Source organism: Amia ocellicauda, chromosome 15, assembly GCF_036373705.1.
Source record: "Amia ocellicauda isolate fAmiCal2 chromosome 15, fAmiCal2.hap1, whole genome shotgun sequence".
Lineage (NCBI taxonomy): Eukaryota > Metazoa > Chordata > Actinopteri > Amiiformes > Amiidae > Amia > Amia ocellicauda.
This window is the reverse complement of record NC_089864.1, coordinates 5,796,287-5,817,912: the sequence shown is the minus strand read 5'-3', so window position 1 is coordinate 5,817,912 and position 21,626 is coordinate 5,796,287. Positions and strand designations below refer to the sequence as shown.

Below are 21,626 nucleotides of genomic sequence, written 5' to 3'. Positions count from 1 at the left end.
TCAAAGGGGACAAGTGGACCCAAAACATGCCAGGAAAATGCCTCCCACAGCATAACAGAGCCTCCAGACCCCCTCACTGTAGGGGTCCAGCAGTCAGGCCTTTCCCGTTCCCTTGGTGTCCCACACATGCACTCGGCCACTTGTCCAGAACACGAGCCAGTTGAGCGTATTTGTGACTGAAGCTCCTGCCATTCGTGCCCCAATAATGACCCCTCTTTCAAAGTCACTGAGATCCTTTCCTCTTGCCATCTTGATCCAAAATCGAGGTCAGCTGGGCCTGATCAGCATTTGTATACAGGCCACAGAGCCTGAGCGGATGTTAATTGCTTAATTGTATAATGCAGTACTAGGGGTGTCACAGTTTCATGGTAAACCGTGGTACAAACTGCCTCGGTTTTGCAACCGTAACCATTTTTCTGCACCGCGATTACCAAGTGTTCATGGTTTAAGGTGGTATGAGCGCATTTTTCCTCTTTCCTCCTGCCAAACGAATCAAATCAGCCATTTGGGGATATTTTGGATATGTAAAAAATGAACAGGGCTCTGTTGTTGAGGAAGGAAAAACAATTTGCAAAGAGTGCAGGATTCGGGTAGCAGCGAAAAGTGGGAATACATCCAACCTCTTTGCCCACCTATGAGAGCATCACCCATCCCATTATAGAGAAGCCCATGTATGTACATTCGTAGTATGCACATAACCATTTTTTTCTTTCATCATTTAATGCAAAGTACAACCAGTACAGATTAACAGTTCAATTATATTTAATAATAAATTAAGTGGTGATCTGAAACTTGTGGCCAAAAGACTGTTTAACATTATTTAAAGCCGTGTCATCTAAACTAATGAGTCAGTCTATTTCGTTTTCACCCCATCTTTATCTTTTAATCGGTAAAACACTAATCTTTATTTTCTTTCTGAAGTAGAACATACAGTATGCATTGTGATTAAATACCTGAACAAGAGGGCATTTTAATAGTGAATTTCATTTTATGCAGATCTAGACAATGCCTGCATTGTCTTTAATAATAAAAAAAATAACGATGTAAAATAATTATTCATGTCTTCAACATGCCCACCTTGCTGTTCCGTTTAACTCAGATAGTGTAATCAAACAAGTATGCAGTCATGATGCTGTTAACAGTACATCATTTTATACATAGCAAACTTTATTCTTGTTAAAAAAAAATTGTATTCCCCTCAATCAGTTTTGTACAAAAATGTAAGTAAAATTTAACATTAAGATTTGTTTCAAAACTAAGTATTTTTTTGTTAAAAATTAATTGTGCACTGTGCATTTCTTTAAATAGACATTTAAAAACAGATTACAAAAAAATACATTATACTGTGATACGACGATAATCGCAGTATATTTTTATACGATTACCATACCGTCAAAATGTGATACTGTGACACCCCCATGCAGTACACCTGTTTGGAAGCATCTGAATTCGTTATGTTCCTCCACTCATTTATTCAGGTTTTTCCTTTAATTTGTCACCCGTCTGTACATCACAGCCTGCTACTCCAACCAAGTCATAATCATGACTAAGAACGGGTGACCAATTGTTCAGAGTCATCTCTCTGGGTTGTCACTCATATGTAATCATCACCTCCACACTTACCGGCAAAAACTGGATCCTAGGAGATTGACATGCACGGACAACAACAAGTTTTAAAATCGAGCTGATCTTCTGCCAAGAAATACACTCATTTATTGCACACGACTACCAATGCTCTGTTCAAACTCGCTCCCAGACAGTCATAGCTAGGGTTTGAATACAACACAATGTTGTTCATGTTTCCTATTCAAATAGTACATTTTTCAAAGTGTATCAGCTACACCTACTCTGTAAAATTGCAGCGTAATTAAACAGATTCGTTGGAAATGTCAACCAAAATGTATTAAATGTTGTAATTATTGACAATTATTGTGCAGTAACAAACATCTGAGTCAATGTCTCGATTGTGCAACCATTTACAATAGACAGCCGCCTGAGCTTTTGCATGAAGATTAACAATCATTATGTCACAATTCAGGACAAATAAGTACACTTCTCATATGACAGGACAGTATATGTTCAGTGAAATTGGGCTAACGTTTTGTTTGTATGGAATTACCAACCCAAGTTTCTATTCTAAGTTCTTCTGTCCAAAATAAAGTTAATTTCCAGAACATCAAGGTGTATCTGTTCATACAGATGAATACACATGAATATATACAACTCAGACACAACCCGAAGGCAACAAAAAGAAAGGGAATATCTAGTAAGGAGGTGTCTGGGGCTGCCAGTCAGAGGAAGCCCATCTCAAGGCGCTAACCGCACAAGACATTGGTTGTGATTTCTAAAGCTTGATTGATGTAACTGCAAAAAGTGAATATGTGTTAGTAAGCAAGTTAGTAAGTAACCCAAAAGCAGGCTGCTCCTTTTCAAAAATCACTCTATTGCTTAACGACATGAAGAAACAGGAAATAGTTATCATAAGTAGTTTGCACTGTAGACTAATCTTGAGGACCACGACTGATGTGCAAATACAGGAAACAACAGAGATACAGACTGGACTCGGCACCTTCTACCGGATTTAAAGTTATTGGAAGTGTTTATTAACAAAATTCCTCCAGTCTTGTGTAAATCAAATGTCTGGCAATTAGCAGGGGCTGAACGAGAGCTCCGGTCAACAATTCAAGAAGTATCTGGAAGAACATAAATGTACTGAGAGAAAAATCTGAGAGATAGCACTTAACTGTACTGATCTTTTTTATTCACAATGTGGCTCAAAGTAGGCACCCTGCTGTTTACAAAGCTGTTAAATTAATGCTCCTTAATTACCATTTAATTGAATTGGTTAAAAATCCTGATTGAAAAGATATAGCACTTATTTTTTACATTTAGTGACGGACGTTCGTATGAAGTCCATTAAATATGGGGACATGTGACTATGTGTGGAGTTATACCTGTTCTTATAGTGCTCTGATGCATGGATTTGAGTGGAGACCTGTGCATTTTGAAACGGGATCGTAAAGTACGCGGGTTCTATTAATACACATGTAGTTAAGTCACCAAAATGTCAGCAAGATGCTAAACTCCTCAGAAACAGATGGGAAACTCATGTCTTGGCACTAAACGTCCCCTTTAACGAGCTTTAAAATTCGAAATGAACATGTTCTTCAGCAGTATGGGAAAAGTGCTGTGGAGAGTATGACTGTGTATAGTTTTTACTTAACTCTTTATTAAAAAAAATAAGTGTTTTTTAAATCTATAATTTAGATGTTTCACTGGTGACACACAACTTAATAAAACACTACAACAAATGTATATCGGTTTCTGTTATGTCACTGCGTTCCTTACAAACCACTGCATTCGGTTTCAATTTTGTCTGAGACCATGTTCTGTAATTAAAAGATTTCCATTTGATGTCTTCAGGCACAATATTTCTCATTAATTAGCATTTAATTGCACTCTACATAGGAAACAAAAGTGGAGGTGTGTCTCACAAGGTAAATCGACGATTAAGTGGGAGGCGAGAGACACTGAATGTTTATAATTACATTATGGCTGTACATGACTTTCTTTAACATTTCCTGATTTAATGATAACACTTACAATAATGTGTCAGGGGAGAAGAAGTGGTCGGCCCCTGGGGCTTCTCAGTCGGGATGATAAGTACCTCTTGAAAAGTGACAATTGCTTTCTACAGATTCCCTAAATCTGCCTTGAGGGCTTTCCTGTGGTTAAATTCACTGTCCACAAAGCTAAATATTGGTATTTCAGGGCATTAGTTACACTTCAGCAGTGGCTGTCCACACACACACACACACACACACACACTTCTCCAAATTCAATTATCTCATGAGCACTGTCAGAATTATTATAATTTTAAAATTAGGTTTTTTCAACTGTTTAGCATAAATACAACCAAGATCTTGAGTCTGTTTTCTAAAAGAACAAAATGTGCTTATCACCAAAATAACCCTAACTGGAGCTTATGAAACACTATCTTCTTATTTATTAATTTCTGTATGCATCCATCTTTCTAAGGATGGGGTTCAAATGGTTTCTTTGGAATCCGCGTGATGGCCAAAAATGTTATGGAGTTTAAAACTAAAGTTCGTGAGAAGGACCTCCTACAGACTCGCTTTACTCTGGCTGGACCAAACACACACACAGACACCAGTCCCACGTGACGAGCTTCCTTTCCCCTACGTTGATTTACAAATCGCTGCAACACAACATTCACAAACCGCATCCCCCTTTGACCTTTCATTTCAGCAAACAAAAATACAAATACACACAATCAATATAAACACAAATACAGATAACACCTGGCATCTGGTGGGCAATCCTAAACCCCCCGAATGCCTGCACAGGTGCCTCGAAACCCACCTCTCTCCCTCACCCCTATCCCTCTCTCATCCCTCCGTCACGTCAGGCCTCTGCAGTGACCGAGTTTTCCAGGGAGGCCTGCGCTCGGTTTCTGCCTCTGTTCTCTGGGCTATGGAGCGGCACGCATGTATCCTAGGAGAGCTTAATTTTCCTAATTCAGCCCGTTTGTTTTTCCTCCCGCTCCATGCACTGCACTCACCAGACAAGAGAAGGAGTCATTCATCCGGTGCTGCAGCGTCTGCTTCTGAAGCACCCGAAACAGGGCCGCGTGGCCGAACTTGCACGGCATCGCAGAGATGAACTCGTCCATCCCGTGCTTCTGAGAGCGTTCCGAAGCTGTGTGCGGGAGAAGAGCGACATTGAAGACAAGGAACAACACACAACGAAACACAATCTTGACATCTCACTTCTTGGGAAAACATAATAAGACTGAATGGTTAAATTAATGAAAGTCTGCATTATGAATTATGTTATTTATTAGGAGAGGGGAAGAGAGAAAATCTGACTTCTCCCACAAAATCAAACCACGTTATAAGTGCATACCGCAGGGAAATTAGTACATAGCACATTGTCACATTAAAAAAAGGTTTTCAGCTGGGTTTTCGGCTCTTTCGTCCACGGGTCTTTTTAAGCCGGCTTCAAAACCTGAATAGACACAGACAATGAACGCAGCTCATGCAATCTTCCCATAATTAAGCTTCAAGGTGAATATGGACATAAATGACAGCATCTGCCAGATTTTTAATATCGTCAAGGGTGGATGGAACGAATTATTTTTAAATAAGATACATCAGATTTTATTTAATAAGATATTTCATCAGCACGTCCATCAGCACCCACTTGTCCTATTCGTATTGTTATGAACGTGTGGATGCTTTAAAGGCATAATCTTCAATAGTCAGGAGGTCCACAGGCCTTCCGAGGCCGGCCCCGTCCACCTGGACTTGGCACTCGACACTAGAACAGTCAGGCGGCACACGGACTGGAGGGTTTATCGGTCGACCCTCTTGGGAGCCCAACTGCTATTTCAACACTCACATAGACTGGTGACACAGAGGAGTTTTCAGTGAAATATATTCTATTCTATATATATATACACATACACTCACCTAAAGGATTATTAGGAACACCTGTTCAATTTCTCATTAATGCAATTATCTAATCAACCAATCACATGGCAGTTGCTTCAATGCATTTAGGGGTGTGGTCCTGGTCAAGACAATCTCCTGAACTCCAAACTGAATGTCTGAATGGGAGAGAAAGGTGATTTAAGCAATTTTGAGCGTGGCATGGTTGTTGGTGCCAGACGGGCCGGTCTGAGTATTTCACAATCTGCTCAGTTACTGGGATTTTCACGCACAACCATTTCTAGGGTTTACAAAGAATGGTGTGAAAAGGGAAAAACATCCAGTATGCGGCAGTCCTGTGGGCGAAAATGCCTTGTTGATGCTAGAGGTCAAAGGAGAATGGGCCGACTGATTCAAGCTGATAGAAGAGCAACTTTGACTGAAATAACCACTCGTTACAACCGAGGTATGCAGCAAAGCATTTGTGAAGCCACAACATGTACAACCTAGAGGCGGATGGGCTACAACAGCAGAAGACCCCAATGGGTACCACTCATCTCCACTACAAATAGGAAAAAGAGGCTACAATTTGCACAAGCTCACCAAAATTGGACAGTTGAAGACTGGAAAAATGTTGCCTGGTCTGATGAGTCTCGATTTCTGTTGAGACATTCAGATGGTAGAGTCAGAATTTGGCGTAAACAGAATGAGAACATGGATCCATCATGCCTTGTTACCACTGTGCAGGCTGGTGGTGGTGGTGTAATGGTGTGGGGGATGTTTTCTTGGCACACTTTAGGCCCCTTAGTGCCAATTGGGCATCGTTTAAATGCCACGGCCTACCTGAGCATTGTTTCTGACCATGTCCATCCCTTTTTGACCACCATGTACCCATCCTCTGATGGCTACTTCCAGCAGGATAATGCACCATGTCACAAAGGTCGAATCATTTCAAATTGGTTTCTTGAACATGACAATGAGTTCACTGTACTAAACTGGCCCCCACAGTCACCAGATCTCAACCCAATAGAGCATCTTTGGGATGTGGTGGAACGGGAGCTTCGTGCCCTGGATGTGCATCCCACAAATCTCCATCAACTGCAAGATGCTATCCTATCAATATGGGCCAACATTTCTAAAGAATGCTTTCAGCACCTTGTTGAATCAATGCCACGTAGAATTAAGGCAGTTCTGAAGGCGAAAGGGGGTCAAACACAGTATTAGTATGGTGTCCCTAATAATCCTTTAGGTGAGTGTATATACCTACATAAGTATCTATATGCATCATTCCTTCCCAACATAGTTACTTTTTCTAAGTAATGGTGCTCAAAGGTATTAATAGGCTATAAACGAGTTTAAAACAAGGGTTTACATTTTCTATAGAATTAGTTCTATTGAGCTGGAGGTATAATTCAGCATTAAAATAACTTTGGGAGGTTTAGCCACAATTATTTTTTTGTATAGATAGACACACACACAAATATACACATATATATACATACATATATATATATATATATATATATACACACACACATATACATACACATATATACACACACATATACATATATATATACATATATACATATATATATATATATATATATATATACACACACATATATACATATATATATACACACACATACACACAAATATATCATACACACCTATATATACTCACAGATCTATAACGTTTGCATGGTGGATTGCTTTTAGACTGGTGTATTGCGGTGGATTCGGCCTGCACTGAAAGGAGAGTGCTGAGGACTAATTGCAGCGCACACAAACACACAAAGATGGGTCTAAAGTGGCAAGCGAGGCTGGGAATGGGAAAGCAATATTTACTGGTTCATTTCCCAGTCTTTGCATTATGCTTAACATAGCCGCATTCAAAGAGAGCTAATGGCATACTGTGAAAGGTATCAGGGGCACAGCAGCTCTTTTGCTTATTGCAGAAATACATTTCGAGGGAAACTTTTGCCGTATGACAGGGCCACAAAAGACCAAATACAGACAGGTCTTTAGAAATGCATCTTGGGACGCCTCAAAACCCTGCGGCTGAATCACAAGGCGAGCTTTAGTGATTGCTTTTATTAACACTGCCATTTCTGGCATGCGAATTACTTCATCGGCACTGTATAGACAGAAAAAGCCTGACAGTGCCTGCGAGGGGTGGTTATTTATTAGCACGTCATTTCTTTTTAAGTGAAGAGCACCAGAAGTCAATCTGCGATCAACTTGGCATTGACTTTCCCCAACAATAGTGGTGAACCCGTCTTTGTGCCGTTCTAATTCCGATGTAGGTCACTTTACATTCATTACCAGAAATGTCGAGTCCGTAAAGTAATTTTGAGAAATGAAAAGGGGGACGAAAAAACCTACGAGTCCCCAACAAGAAATTCTAAAGAAAAGAGACAAAGAGTTATAGATTAAATCCAATAATAGAGACAAGAAAACTCAATATTGATCTGCAGTACATGATGTTAACATTTTCAGTCACATTTAGAAATTTAGCCCGAGATCATATTGATCCGTGTCATTTTAAACTTTCAGCTATTATTGCAGATGAAGGATTTATTTAATCCAAGCTGAAGGACTCACGCCATCATGTCCTGAGAATATAGATAAACTAAATCATCTCACTCGCCTCTCCATTGTCAAAGCAAGAGTCACATCCATGTGACAGTTTTCTGCAAGGTGGACCCAGCGAATGAAATGGTTGACAGGATATTGACATAGCGTTGCAATATTTCAGGTATGAGAACATGTTACAGGAAGCTTTACTTTGGAAGCATTGTTTGGTGAAGAAAACAGGCCTGCAGACTGCAGGAAACGGTGAAAGAGCCTCTCGGATATTTGCGAACGTTTAAATCTCGATTCTTAACCTGTTTCCAAAGCAGACACACCTGCATGCAAACCTGTGTGGGGAAATTAAAAAAATATGATAGATTCAAAAGTTACCTTGAAGCTGAAATGATAACGGTAAGATCTGAAAACAATTTAATCACCTGAGAGATTTCTATATGGTTACTATTAGTAGTAGTAGTAGTGATAGTGGTGGTAGTTTAAGTAATGTAAGGTATTAGATCTTAACACTGACAGACGTGGTATTGCGAGAGATGCATTTATGTATTTCTCTCCTGACGATATCAGATACAGTACAATATGCTGATGTCTGCTGACAGCTCCGCCGGAGGCAGTGCGGATCTCCACTCCAATTCGTCCAACCGCTTCTCAGGTCTGTGGATGGCTGCGGTCTCTGCTCTCGTACTGCCCAGCCTACGAATATTGTTTCCATCAAGCGGATTACGAGGAGCAACCAATCCCCACGCCATCGGGATTCTGCACTGTCTGATCCAGATGAAATCCAAGGAAGACATGATGTTTTTTTTTTTTTCCTACAGCATGATCATTTACTCTGCCCATCCCCAAACCACTGAACGGCCTCCTAAATGTTTATCCCGAGAGACAAGTGGGAGCCGTTACTTCAGAAGGATGTGCGTTGCTGCAATGACATGTCTGACTTGCCCTGAAAGTATAATGTCAGATATTTAGCAGGTCTATTTGAGATTTCCAAAACGATCAGCATTTGTAGCAGACAATTGGAGTGACTCAAACTGGTATTATGACAGCATGATACTGTTACTAATAATAATAACAATAATGAAAAAGAGTAAATTCATATAAAGTGGCGATATCTTCCATACTGAATGTAAATATTGCCCACAAATCAATTGTATTGATGTTCTTAGACAGACCTGTACTCTTTTTTTCTGACGTGGGATTCATTTTTCGGTTTTAAAACAGAAGTGAAGTAATTCCTATCGTCTCCTTGGGCTGCAGATTCTTTTTCCTCGCCCCCTAACCGTTGAGAAGGAGAGGACTTCGAATCGCACACACTACCAGTTCGCACCCGTCCCGTCGACTTGATCCAACTCAACCTGTAGATTGGGGGGTGATCCGCAAGAGCTCCAATTTAAAGGCATCAGCTTCCAAACGTGTGGGAATCTTGTGATTGAAATGCGTCTGAAGTCCATTTGAAGGCCCTCGTGCCCTCAGAGCGTCTCGGCATCCTTTAAGGCCCTCTGCATTACTCTGGGTTCCTGCTTTGGTCCGTTCTTCAAGAGTGGGGAGAGAAGCTGCTGCACTGTGTCCTAGAGAAAGCTGGAAGTGTTGCACCAGATAAAAATGTTTGCCGTGTTGCAGTGAAATGTTTGTGGTGCAACACTTCCAGCTTTCTCTAGGAGACCTGCGCTGCGGGGCAAGTCGTGGCACCTTTGGCTTAGACTCCATTACTAATAACACAGAACCCCAAATACAGATAGGGAAATACATAAATCTATGAAAAATATATTCACGTAACCTAGAGCTTTCTGCTCTTAGATGGTCTTGTGTGTACACTGTAGTAACGGCAGTATCAGTTCACTAAGTAGTGACAATACGGCACTGTGATGATTGTTCAATGATTGCCAATTATTGTGCAGCTGCAACTGACCTCTCATATCAGCAAGGACTGAATTACAGGCAAACAGACAACTGTATGAAGAGAAAACCCTGGACGGAACTCTAAAAATAATCACCTGAAGGCTTTGAAAATCATGGGTGGGAGTCAATTAAGCCACCCTGAGTACATTAAAAGAGACCAGCATTAGCTTTAAGCAAGAGCCTTGAGTGACTTACACGCAGAGAAATCAAGTCAAACGTTAGAGGCTCATCTTAAACTCATTTATTACAATGGATTCAAATCAGAAAACAGCACTGTAGCACTAATTTTAAGGACACCTTCTCCTTTATCTGTGGGGCTGAAGACCACCTGCTATGTGGGTCTCTAAGCAGCAGCAGTATAAGGTCTTCTAAATGCATAAAGAAAAGAAAAAACTGCGTTGATGCTTCAGATCCCTGGACTCATTGCGGATCCAGAAGTTGGCTCCTTCAAAGGGATGCAATAATTGAAAGTTATCTCTCGGCACAGATCCTCACCGTGGCAGGCCGTAACCTTCGGTGCAAAAATGCCGCATGTAGCGCCAACAGTGAGCTGCCCTTGGGCGATTGTGGAAAAGAAGAATTGGAGGCTAGTGCTTGTAATTGACCTATTCTTTTAGGCGAAAAAAATAAAAAATAAACAGCTTTGTAAGATTGTGCTCCACGGAGAGAGAGAGACGAAGCCGTAATAGCAAGGCTGATGAATTGAGACGAGAAGATTGCTTTCTATCTAGAAAAAATATATAAAAAGCAAAACGCAACAAAAAAATAAACTAATTACCTTTAAAAGTTAATTACAGTGAAAACCTATTGCGGTGAGAATTCTCTCTTAACGGATACCAGTATTTCCACATATCAGGCTATGCAGGAGTAATTGTTTTTCTTTAAATTGCAGAGGCTTAACATGAAGCTTTGCCATTATAAATGTAATTTACATATCATAATCCTCAGTGTTCACGGCCACAAAAATGATGACTAACCGGGTACATCAATTATAGTAGCAAAGTACGCCTATTGTTTGTTTTGTCTTTGCATTTACACATCGTGACATAGATTTGATGTTAAAATCAACTCAAAAATGTGCACTTTTTTGGGGGGCTGTTTCTCTTGGGTGAATTCCAATCCTGAAAATAAGTTATAGTATTTAATTCACGCGCTGCACTACCTCACAGGAAATGGCATATTTTTCATTTTAGTATCCGATAACAATAAGAGACAGATTTCAGATCATTCTGGAGCTCACCTGACTTTAATTCTTTCAGTATGAAGGCACACTTTTAAGAGAGAGTGGACAGGTTCTCAGGATGTGACCGATATTACATCAAGACACCTACACCTGACCACACAACTTGGGGGTCTCCACTACACAGGGGGTCTACCTGTGTCACAAGCTCATCTGAGACGGGGGTCACCTGCTTTGGCTGATAAGAGGCTTTCTGGTGTTTATCCGACAGCAGGTCCAGTTGACGCACTGTGAGAGGGGCCATTCTGGTCCACTTTCACTTCTCCAGTACTTTAAAAACTAACCCTCTCCCCAAATGGGCATCGTTTGAAGTAGTCGAAAGAAAAGCGTAGAAAAGAGCTTTTAAGGTTTTAATATTGGGGTCCAAACATGCCGTGCCAGTCTTCACTGACGCACAACATCCTGCACACATGACCTGGCATGTCTGGTCACAGGAAGTAATCAGACGCTTTTGACGCACATGCCAGCATGTGTCCTAAAGACTAGCACACGCCCGATACACGCCGAGTGAGCGGAGAGCGCGGCACAAGAGGCACATACGTACTCAGCAGAGACACGGGGGCGTCCGCCTGCTGGTTGCCTCCGCGGCAGTTCTGTCTCTGCGCCGGGGGCACAGGCTTGTATGACTGCCCCGTCGCTCGGTACATGGCCTGCACCCACAGCACGCGGTCCTGCTCGTCGTCACTGGCAAACACCAGCATGTCTCCCTCTTTTACAGCGTTGAAGAAAGCTCGGCCACCCGTCAGACCTGTGTGTAAAAGAGGCAAATTGTTCTTCTTTCATTAACAATAAGGCAGAGAAACATACAGCAAGATTATGTGGGGGACGGGACAGCAGCCATTAAGTGTCGGGACGGTACACGAACCAAATTACATTTCTGTAGCATGGTTTCATACCTGTGTAGGACAGTGAGGCCTGAATCAAAATGTTCTGCTGCTCATGAATTAAAACGTAATGGGGGTACAAGTTTTTCATTTGCGATTCACTGAGGTCAAAGTTTTGATTTGATCTGGGCTACAGTGCAGTAATAGGGTTAAATCGAAAAGTTTTTGTTTCAAATTTGATTTCAGTTTAGGTCGTGCAGAGTAAACACTGGGTTCACGAGGAAGAGGAAAGGCACAAGGATGGATAATAAAAGGCACTGTTTGGATGAGCTGTACCCTATTCTTGTAAAAAATACTCTAATCAGTACATGTGGGTTGAGAACAACCTTCAACTCAATAAGGCTCAGTAACATACTTTTTAAACGTCAATATCTAAATTGAAACTGGTATTTAAAATTATTGCAAAATGATTCCAGAAAACATGTAGTGACACATTAATCAATGGGCTACTGTCTAAAATTGTGTAATTCAACTAGCTTCCTTGAAGTTTATACACTGGATTGAATGATCCTCAATTTTCTTTTGTTGCATGACAAACTACATGCGAAACACAAAGTTTACAAACAGGAGCAGACCTTTCAACGCATCGTGCCTGTTTGGCAGCTAGTAACTGAAATGATACAAGAACGGCCTGTGGATTATTTATTTTTTTAACAACCCTAGTGGGTCGGTATTAACAAAATAGCTAGGGAGTCCCAGGCTGTCCATGTTACAGTTTATATACATATTATTTCTGAACACTGCAGCACAGTGAAGAATTACTTACAGAAATAAAACTACTGGCCTTATTAAAGGTGGTAATTATAAATGCATCGCAGAATGCTGATAGTGTATAAATATGTGAATTACTAAGTATAAGCAGTATCTGAGACCTGGCGGAGGGTCTGTGTAGTCAACAGTATATCCCTCGAGTTGCATTAATTCCTGAGGTTCGGATTTCTTCTCTCTGTAACTGCACATGGCGAAGGTGTACTGGCTAACCTGAAATAAACAACAACAATAAATACACAAATATACAACTCAAATCATTATAAGCAATGGCAAAACTATTTAACGAAGGAAATCATGAATTAAGTCACCCATAAAAGCAAATGTTAAGAGCTGCTTCCCTCCCTTAAATGGAAAACTAAAGCACAAAAAACAAAGAGCACAAGACACTTTTGCATAAATACACTGACACAAATCTGGAAAAACTCGGCTAAGCTTTGCGTATATGTTTTACAATGGCCTGATCATTTTGTGTCTTATCCTTCAAAAGCAGTACATAAAGTAATCAACAACAATAATAATAAGCAATATAAACTTTGTATTATTTTTGTTTATTGTTTATTAAATTTATTGTGTATTTCAGTAGAATAACCTGCTTACCTGGACAAGCACACAATATCTCCTTTTCCATCGCTTCCAAACCTTCTGTCCAAGCACATAGAGATACCTTACATTAAAAAATAAATACTTTTATTAGTTACAAAAATAATGTCAGAATGTCAGTAAAATAACTAATAGTTTTTTTGTATTCATATTATTCATATAAAATGTGAATCTGAGTTTTCGCAACAATATAGGCTATATCAGTTACTTAGTATTATAGAACGTAAATTGATTTCACTTCCCAGGAAAAAGCTACACACACACACACACACACGGTGTCAAGGAGCCAGAGTATTTAGGTTACTCTAAATATGAAAAGTTAAGGAAATCCAAGTAACAACAATATAATTAGGAGGCCTGGTCATTCATCATTATGATATTATTATATAATTAATAACATGAAGACAAAGCTCCCTTTTACTTATCGAAACAAATTAGTATTTATTATAGGTGTTCATATTAGATTATGGCTTGCTTAGGCATTACAATAAGCCTTAAAATGTTTCTGTGGGAGGTAATTATTTAACAAGGGATCTGAATGTGTCTTAATAATTTAGAATTCTGTATCTCTCTAAATATATATTTATATACACTAATTATTTAATGACCTTTTCTTGTGGTATTTAAATGATCACATAAATGTTTACTATTTGAGAGATCGAAGAAGGTGGATTTCATGTGCAAACATTACTGTGTTTCTGAGAGCAGACTCCAGACTAATTTAAAATCCTGGCTTTCCCTTTAAAGACAAACCTTTTAACTCGGCAAGCTACTGGTGCTAACAGAGGATTAGGTAACAAAGAAATTAGCACCGAATAAAAGACGCTGGGATTTTACACACCGAAGAACCTTATGCCACACGGATTTACAAACCACTATCAACGGAGGAAACTAATCCAACTGTTGAAATCCTTTCCCTGGTGCTATCGCAAATCGGGGGCAGATTTCAGGTTGATTAATAGCGTACCAATTACCAGGTCATACGTATTGTGAACTGCATGGGCTCGGATTTTGGAAACCAGACAAATTGAGTTGTTTTTCTTTTTGTTCTTAGTTTATTTAATTGGGTTTTAATTCCCTCCTCCCAGAAAAAAACATGTATAAATGTAAGCGCCAAATATATCCCGAAACATGAGTAGTACTGTGGTTTAATTAAATAAAATGTTCCCTGTATTCACACAAAAATAAAAAACAAGACACCATTTTCTCTCCAAACAGTAAGAACGCTCTATATCAGAGGGAGTGCTACACATGAAACGACTAAGTTTTGTGTCAGAAAGAAAATGAGAAATTAATAAGGAAATGGACAAACAAAAGAATAAAGCTAACATTTGCAACCTTGTAACTGTGTGTATTGATTTTATTTAATATCCTGATTATTATAGCTTAGAGATAACTAAAGCAAACAGGAAAATAAGCACACATGCTTTATCCAAAAAGCTAATTAATTCCACTGAAACTACGATGCAAAAAGCAACTGGAACACAAACATAAGTAAGTGCATGTTGTATAATCTCGTGGAGAAAAGGGGAGACGCCTCATAATATTCAGAGCCTTCTTTCTATTTGAATACATCTAAAAAATCTGAGGAATGAGGCAATCTGCAGCTCAAATAATCAATCGTCTTTTCTTGCAAATCAAACAATGAGAGGTATCTGGGGGGGGGAGGGGCGAGAAAAATCAATATATAGTGCAACACTTTATAGGGGGAAAGGGGTCCCTTGAAGAAAAACTCACAGTCAAGGTTGAAAGAGCAATTAATGCAGTCTAAGAAATCTGGGCCACTCCGATCGAGTTCGGTTAACATGTGGCAGAAGTAATCATCCACTTGTGAAAATGATTTTCAGTTCATTCTGAAACACTGTTCAGACACTCATGATCCCATTTAACTGACAACAATACAGGCTATCTGTGGGCATCACAGGACTGGATGTGAGAACCAATAAGACGGGATACCCACAGGCACTTGCAGGCAGCGCTGCACACTCTGTGCTCGTGGCATAATAGGAGTGCTCTGGAAACTGCATTCCTGCTTTTATTCCGTCTCCACAAGATTAAGCCATTTTTGTCTTCGTTTAGAGAATAAAACGAGCAAATCAACACCACACTATGGCGGAGGCCTTCACCGGCTAGTGTGTGTGTGTAGGGGGTTCTTTCATTTTCACAGTGAAATAAATAAATAAACAAACAAATAAATAAGAAGTCAACCTTCAGTAAATGAAATGATTCCAATCAAAGTAAAAACACGCATTAGTGATATTCATGTGTGGTAAAAGAAAAATGTTCCGATCAGTTTTCTTAACAAGACAATGACTTTCTTTCGGCGCTCTAATCTTTTTGAGATGCTGTGTATATGTTCACAAAATTTCTACAATTCAAATATTCTTATTTGAAAAAATCTATACCAAGTCATTGTGTGGTGCTGGCTTCATATGTATTAAATGCACCAAGTATAAAATCATATAGAAAACAAGTAGTACGCACCTTTTTGGCCAAGTTTGCATGCTTGTGTTACTGACCGTGTACATTTCAATGTCAATGGATGGTAGTATACATTTTGTAGTTTACATGGTTGTTTTATTAAAGGTGTGCAATTGAGTTTAAATTGATAGTAGCACATATTTTGCAGTTTGCACACTTGTGATATTCAAGATGTGGCTTTCTTCATGCATGTGGTTGAATATGAAAAGCTGTTTTGAACACGTTTTGTATCATAGCAACTCGGCTCGAATAACTTCGACAGAACTCTGTACTAGTGCTGAAATTCGAGCACACTCAAGTGGTCCCCGAAAGATTAATGGAATGACGCAACATGGCTGGCAAACTGCGTAATGAGGCAATAATGTACAGAAAGTTTGACACGCACCCTGGATGTAGTTTTGGAGAAGAGGAATGAAAGCGCAATATGGCGAGCCAACCATGTGACCAATCTGTGCAAGCTGTGACAGCAGTTTCAGCTCCAAGCTGTAGTTTGTATTCATGTGAATTGGTAAATTAAGTGTCACAAGTTACAAATCATTCATTGACACAATGCTACATTTTGATTTGTTTAGCCTTGAACAAGCATGCCAGTGTCATACTAGTGTCATGCATGCAAAATCTCAACTGAGGCGAAGTCTCTGGGAGTTCAATTTTTAAAGTATATTCTGGGGTGAAATTTGATGTGCAGAAAATTAGCAATTTTTGTATACATACAAAATCTTTGGCTTGTAGCAGCCATGTTCTTGTGTGCAGCCACGTGCCTTTTCCAGATCTGATACATCGCTTTATCAATGTCATGTCTACAAAGTTAAAGCGCACTGTGTCCAAAAGTACCGGAGACGCAGCTGTTGTGCTCACGCGTAGAAACGTATGAGGCAATATGGTGTTTAAACCATGCACCCCAACATTGTCAGTTTCTGGTTGTAGGCCTAAAGCATGGGCATGACCTCATACGTGACGTTTCATGTGTGTACAGTATTCCAGTGTGAAGAACAAAATGTGACGTGACACTGTGCCTACATTTTCATGCAACTTTAAGCATTCAGAGCCACTTTTTGGGATTTTGACCAGAAAAAACAATCCTAATAAAAACACTGAAAAATATTCATAGAATCTCATTACACTGTGACATTCATAACTGAAATTGTCACTGTGGAGGATAATTTAACATTGTATAGTTTAAAAAGTAATTAGGCAAGAAAAAAACTTCACACATCAACTTTCCATATTTAAAGTTATATAAGGAAAGGTCTTTCTCAGTGAGCTGTTCTCATTAAATGCAGCCAGTTTTTAAATAATAGTGAATGTCTGAAAGGACGTTCACTTAATAAGATCAAACACCTGTAAGTTACAGAAATAAATGAGCTCCAAACCTCTGGATGATTATAATTAAAGGCTGAAATGAAACCCTATGCTAACATTTTGTAAGACTGAAATAAACAAAATAGAACTAATGATTCTGGCAGTTCAACCTTTCCATTAATTTCGTATTTAACTTCTCAGTGAGATCTAAATTGGTCAAGTCTGTTTGAGAACATGGTGTAGGACCCATAATAATAACTTTTACAATAAGTAAAGTCACATGAGCAATTATAGTACAGGCCAAACCTTGCCATCAACATTGTTCGTTTTGTATCAATTATGACCTAGCAACTAAAAATTAAGAATTTGAAAAACAACTTTTTATTAGATACGGCTATGTTATGTATTTTGAAGCAGACCACCAGGGAACTCGCTAAACGAATGAATTGCCTACATATGTACACAACCACTAATTAGATAAACAAAATCTATCAATTTCTGCTTATTGAATGCAAACAGTGACTTCCACTTATTCAACAAAACTGGAACAGAACAGGAATTACTGACTTTGTATAAAATGCTCTACATCGTATTGATACATCACCGAATTCACTTTTTTATTTATTTAAAGGGTTAAACTGTCTTTAACTGAAGTGTCACAGCACAGACACCTGCCGGAGAATAAACTGTGGAGAATGACTGAGCAGCAACAGTGACGCCTTGTGGTAGATGAATATTATTTCTGCTTCACTCACAGGTATGGACATTTACAACAGTGTACTGTGTGTTTAAGCACTCTTTAGCAAACAAAATAAACAACACACACACACAAGTCACTGTTAGCTATTCAAAACTATGTCCCTCTAAAAACAACTAGACACCCAAAGAACAAAAGAGAAGATTTCACAACAACGAATTATAATATTAAATTGTATTTTCTCAACAGGGAGAGCTAAGCAGAGGAGAACTCCCTGTTGATTCCTTTTAAAGGAGAATCACCAAACTTGTGAATTTCAAAGATCCGCATTCAGAATTTTTTAATTTCCCACTATATATATGAGATATTCTGTATATCTGCCCCTTTACATAGAAAGTGACCCACAGAAAAATGCAAATACTAACAAGGAACAAAAAGCCACAATAAAAATATAAAATACACTAAGATAGGGCTATATTCATAATAAGTCATAGTAGTTCATGAAAAAAATCACCGTTTCTTCCGAAGCATCACATGAGAAGCAATGTACCTAGACATCAGATAACAAACATTAGAATAATCGGTATTTAATAGCAGAATAACGGACTGAGTAATGAGATGCACACGTAAATGTAACACTTTTATAAATGGTGAATGAACTTTTGCAGAACATGAGCCCCTACACACGTAGGTCTCCTTCCTCACTGGTACGCCGCTTTTAATCGATGCGGGAAAATCGATCTTAGGACGGGCCAATCAAAAGTCAGAAGTCTGAAGTACAATTAGGATTTGAGATCACAGACAAGCAACCTAGCTAATGGAAACATGGGTGAATTTACTGGGGAGGGAAATAAATAAATAAGGCAAATTCCACGCATTCTGAGTTTCTGAAGGCGTCCAAACGTCTGCTCCACGCATTAAGTCCCGTTTCATCTCCGTTCCCTCCTAGTTTGAGTTCAATGTCAAGATCAAGACTCGGTGAAGTTGTCACTCCTCGAACTAGGACCAGCCTGATCTGTGGTATGCTCGGAGGTACACAGAAAAATGCTAAAATATACGGAGCCTCCTCAGTGTCCTGCCTAGAAGAAGAAAATCAATCCCGCAAAGCCCCGTCTGCACAGAGATGTCAGCCGAGATGAATCACGCAAGCGCACAGCCATCAAGCTGCCGGCGAGAACAGATTAAGACTGTTTACTATTGGACTTGAGATAAGATAGACTGTTATGGTTTTAGAGTTTATATTACATCTGCTCAGCTGTAGAGTGGGAGTGGGAAGGTTTTATGAAGCGCTCAATTGAGCCACTTTTTACACCACTGTTTCAAGAGTAAAAGCAATAAAAAAAAAACTTAAAAATATATTAAAAAATGTCTTGCTAAGTGCTTCAGGTTCCGGTTCTGATTTGTGGTTACTCATTGTTTTATTGATGCAAACCTTTCAACCATATTTTTTGATCGGTAACGAAAGAAAAAAACAACAACTCCCCATTATGTCGATCTTGTAAGCATTTGGGTCGTTAGTCTGAGGAGGTATTAATTGCAGCAAAAGCCATTTTAAATTTCAACGTACACCGCAATACGAACCTTAAAGAGGCAGTATTGTTCGACATGCCTTGAATTAAGCTTTTCAATCCACATATGCCGCTTACCTAGCGCAGACCACAGTGAATTAAAAGGAGAAGAAAGTATGAATATCAATATAAATTAGCAGAATGTTTACCAGACTGCAATTACAACAGTGGCCGAGAATAACTATACAATTAAACTTCTGTCATGTTATTAAAAGCTTTGTCTTTATCCGAGTCCCAGTGATCTCTCTTTTCTTTTCTTTTCTCGTTCTCCCCCACTAGAACCCAGTCGTGACAGACTGTCATCCTTTTCCATGTAGTAAAAGTAGTTGAAAAGGCATTCAATCAATCACAAAGTGCTTTTGCTTCCTGGGCTAGATCAACAGATGGCAGTTTTAACAGAAGCACTCAACCTTAAAATCTGGGAAGAAGATACGTTTTATTTTTTCTTTCTTTCTTTCTTTTCTATCCCCCCCCGAAGTCCCACAGAAACCAGTTAGGCAAACTCTCAGGTGTGTATCAATGCAATCAGAGCGGAAAAAGCCAGCCAGCAGGTACAAGAAATGGCGACCATGTAAATCATCACTAACAAAGGTAATTAAAATAAACAATAACAGAATATGTGTTTGTTTGTTTTAACCATTTACTTATTTCATGTTTACTTTAGTTTAAGGTTCTCCAAATGTTCTCCAACTTAATTTAGTGTTACAGTCCGGGTTTGATTTTTATTTTTAACAATAATATGCGGACATAAAACAGCTTTCAAAGCTGTTCCAATGGAGTCTAATTCATATTGTTTCAGCAGTTATATAAAAAACGGTCACAGATACATTTGTAATTTATGGAGCACTGCGCTCTAGCGATGGAGTAACCATTTAATACACCACAGAGACGCATCTCAGACTTCAGCAATGCGACTTCTTTAACCTCGACCAGGCGCTTCAATTACTGGTGGAGACCCTCGGCGGTGTGGACAGCGGACACCGTTCCGGTCCCGACGCCGAGGAGGTCAGGGAGGAAGGCAATTAAAATTAGCAGCGCCTCACTGCAATTAAAGATCCACTTGCGGCTCATCAGGATTCACAGTCGGCGCTAGGACTCTCCACTAATTAAAAAGCAGAACGCGGAGAGACAACCTCTTGAACTTGGCGAAACACAAGCAACACAAAAAAAGTTATTCAGACACAAGTTGACGATTCGAGGAGCGGTTTTCTCTACGCCAGGCCAGATCTGCACGCGGAAATCTCGCCATTTCAAAGGGTGAGCACTCAATTCTTCAACCCATCCCACCCTTTAGAAATCAGGAACAAGCAGACCTGTAGACTACAAACAAAGAGCCTGCCCCACCGCCCTCGCTGTTACCTTTGTGTTTGCCCAAATCGCCAGTTTACGGGTCATAACAACATGATTTGTCTTAATCTCCTCAAGATTAAGCGGTCTGCTTTTCTTGAATGGTCACTCATCATCGTGTATAAGATTGCAGAACAGCTGTCAACAAACTTACATTGATTTGGTGAAGAGGCGGCACTTAATTCCATTATATGAGTACTGAACATATCTCTCTATTTTTAATCTTCTGCCAAAGGTATCTTCTGACAAGGAATTGAAACCATTACTGATTAAGATGAGGATTAAAGCCTTTCAACACACATACTGTCTGCAAACTTGTATCATTGGGAACCGAGTGAATTGCTTTTACTCCAAGATTTGATTGTAATGGAAGTTGACAGATATTTATCAGCTTAAACGCAAATTCAAGATATGAATGAACAGATTATAAAAAACATGTTCAATCATCAAAGTAAGTTAAATGTATTAATTGGACAGACACTATGTACTTATATATATTAATATAAATAAATGTGTGTGCATATAATATACATATTGCACCTAGGTATGTTTAGATGGATTGCAGAGTGAGGTAAAGCAAAAATAAAATCTATTTAAATATTTGAATTGCACAGTGATATCCATATTACATAGCCTTGAATTTGTATTATAATTACTGTTGCCTCTCACTCTTCAGTCAGATGGTTAAGGTAATTAAGGAATAGATCCGTGTGCTGCGGTGTAATTCATCAAGAGCAAATCTTATTTCTTTTGATTAAAAAAAAAAACATTAAATGAGACTTGTCCTCAACAAAT

General features: G+C 39.2%; 1 protein-coding gene across 7 annotated transcripts in view; it reads right to left on the bottom strand.

Annotated features, from left to right (window-relative positions):
* The window catches only part of cadps2 (Ca++-dependent secretion activator 2), a 143,435-nt gene that overhangs the window by 43,337 nt on the left and 78,472 nt on the right, over positions 1–21,626 (bottom strand). For all 7 annotated transcript variants that reach the window (XM_066723759.1, XM_066723763.1, XM_066723760.1 and 4 more), the window contains exons 9-12: positions 13,434–13,500; positions 12,938–13,046; positions 11,726–11,929; positions 4,583–4,719 (exon numbers count right to left, since the gene is read on the bottom strand). In XM_066723759.1, coding sequence (XP_066579856.1) covers positions 4,583–4,719; positions 11,726–11,929; positions 12,938–13,046; positions 13,434–13,500 — 517 coding nt within the window. The remainder of the gene's footprint in view (positions 1–4,582; positions 4,720–11,725; positions 11,930–12,937; positions 13,047–13,433; positions 13,501–21,626) is intronic.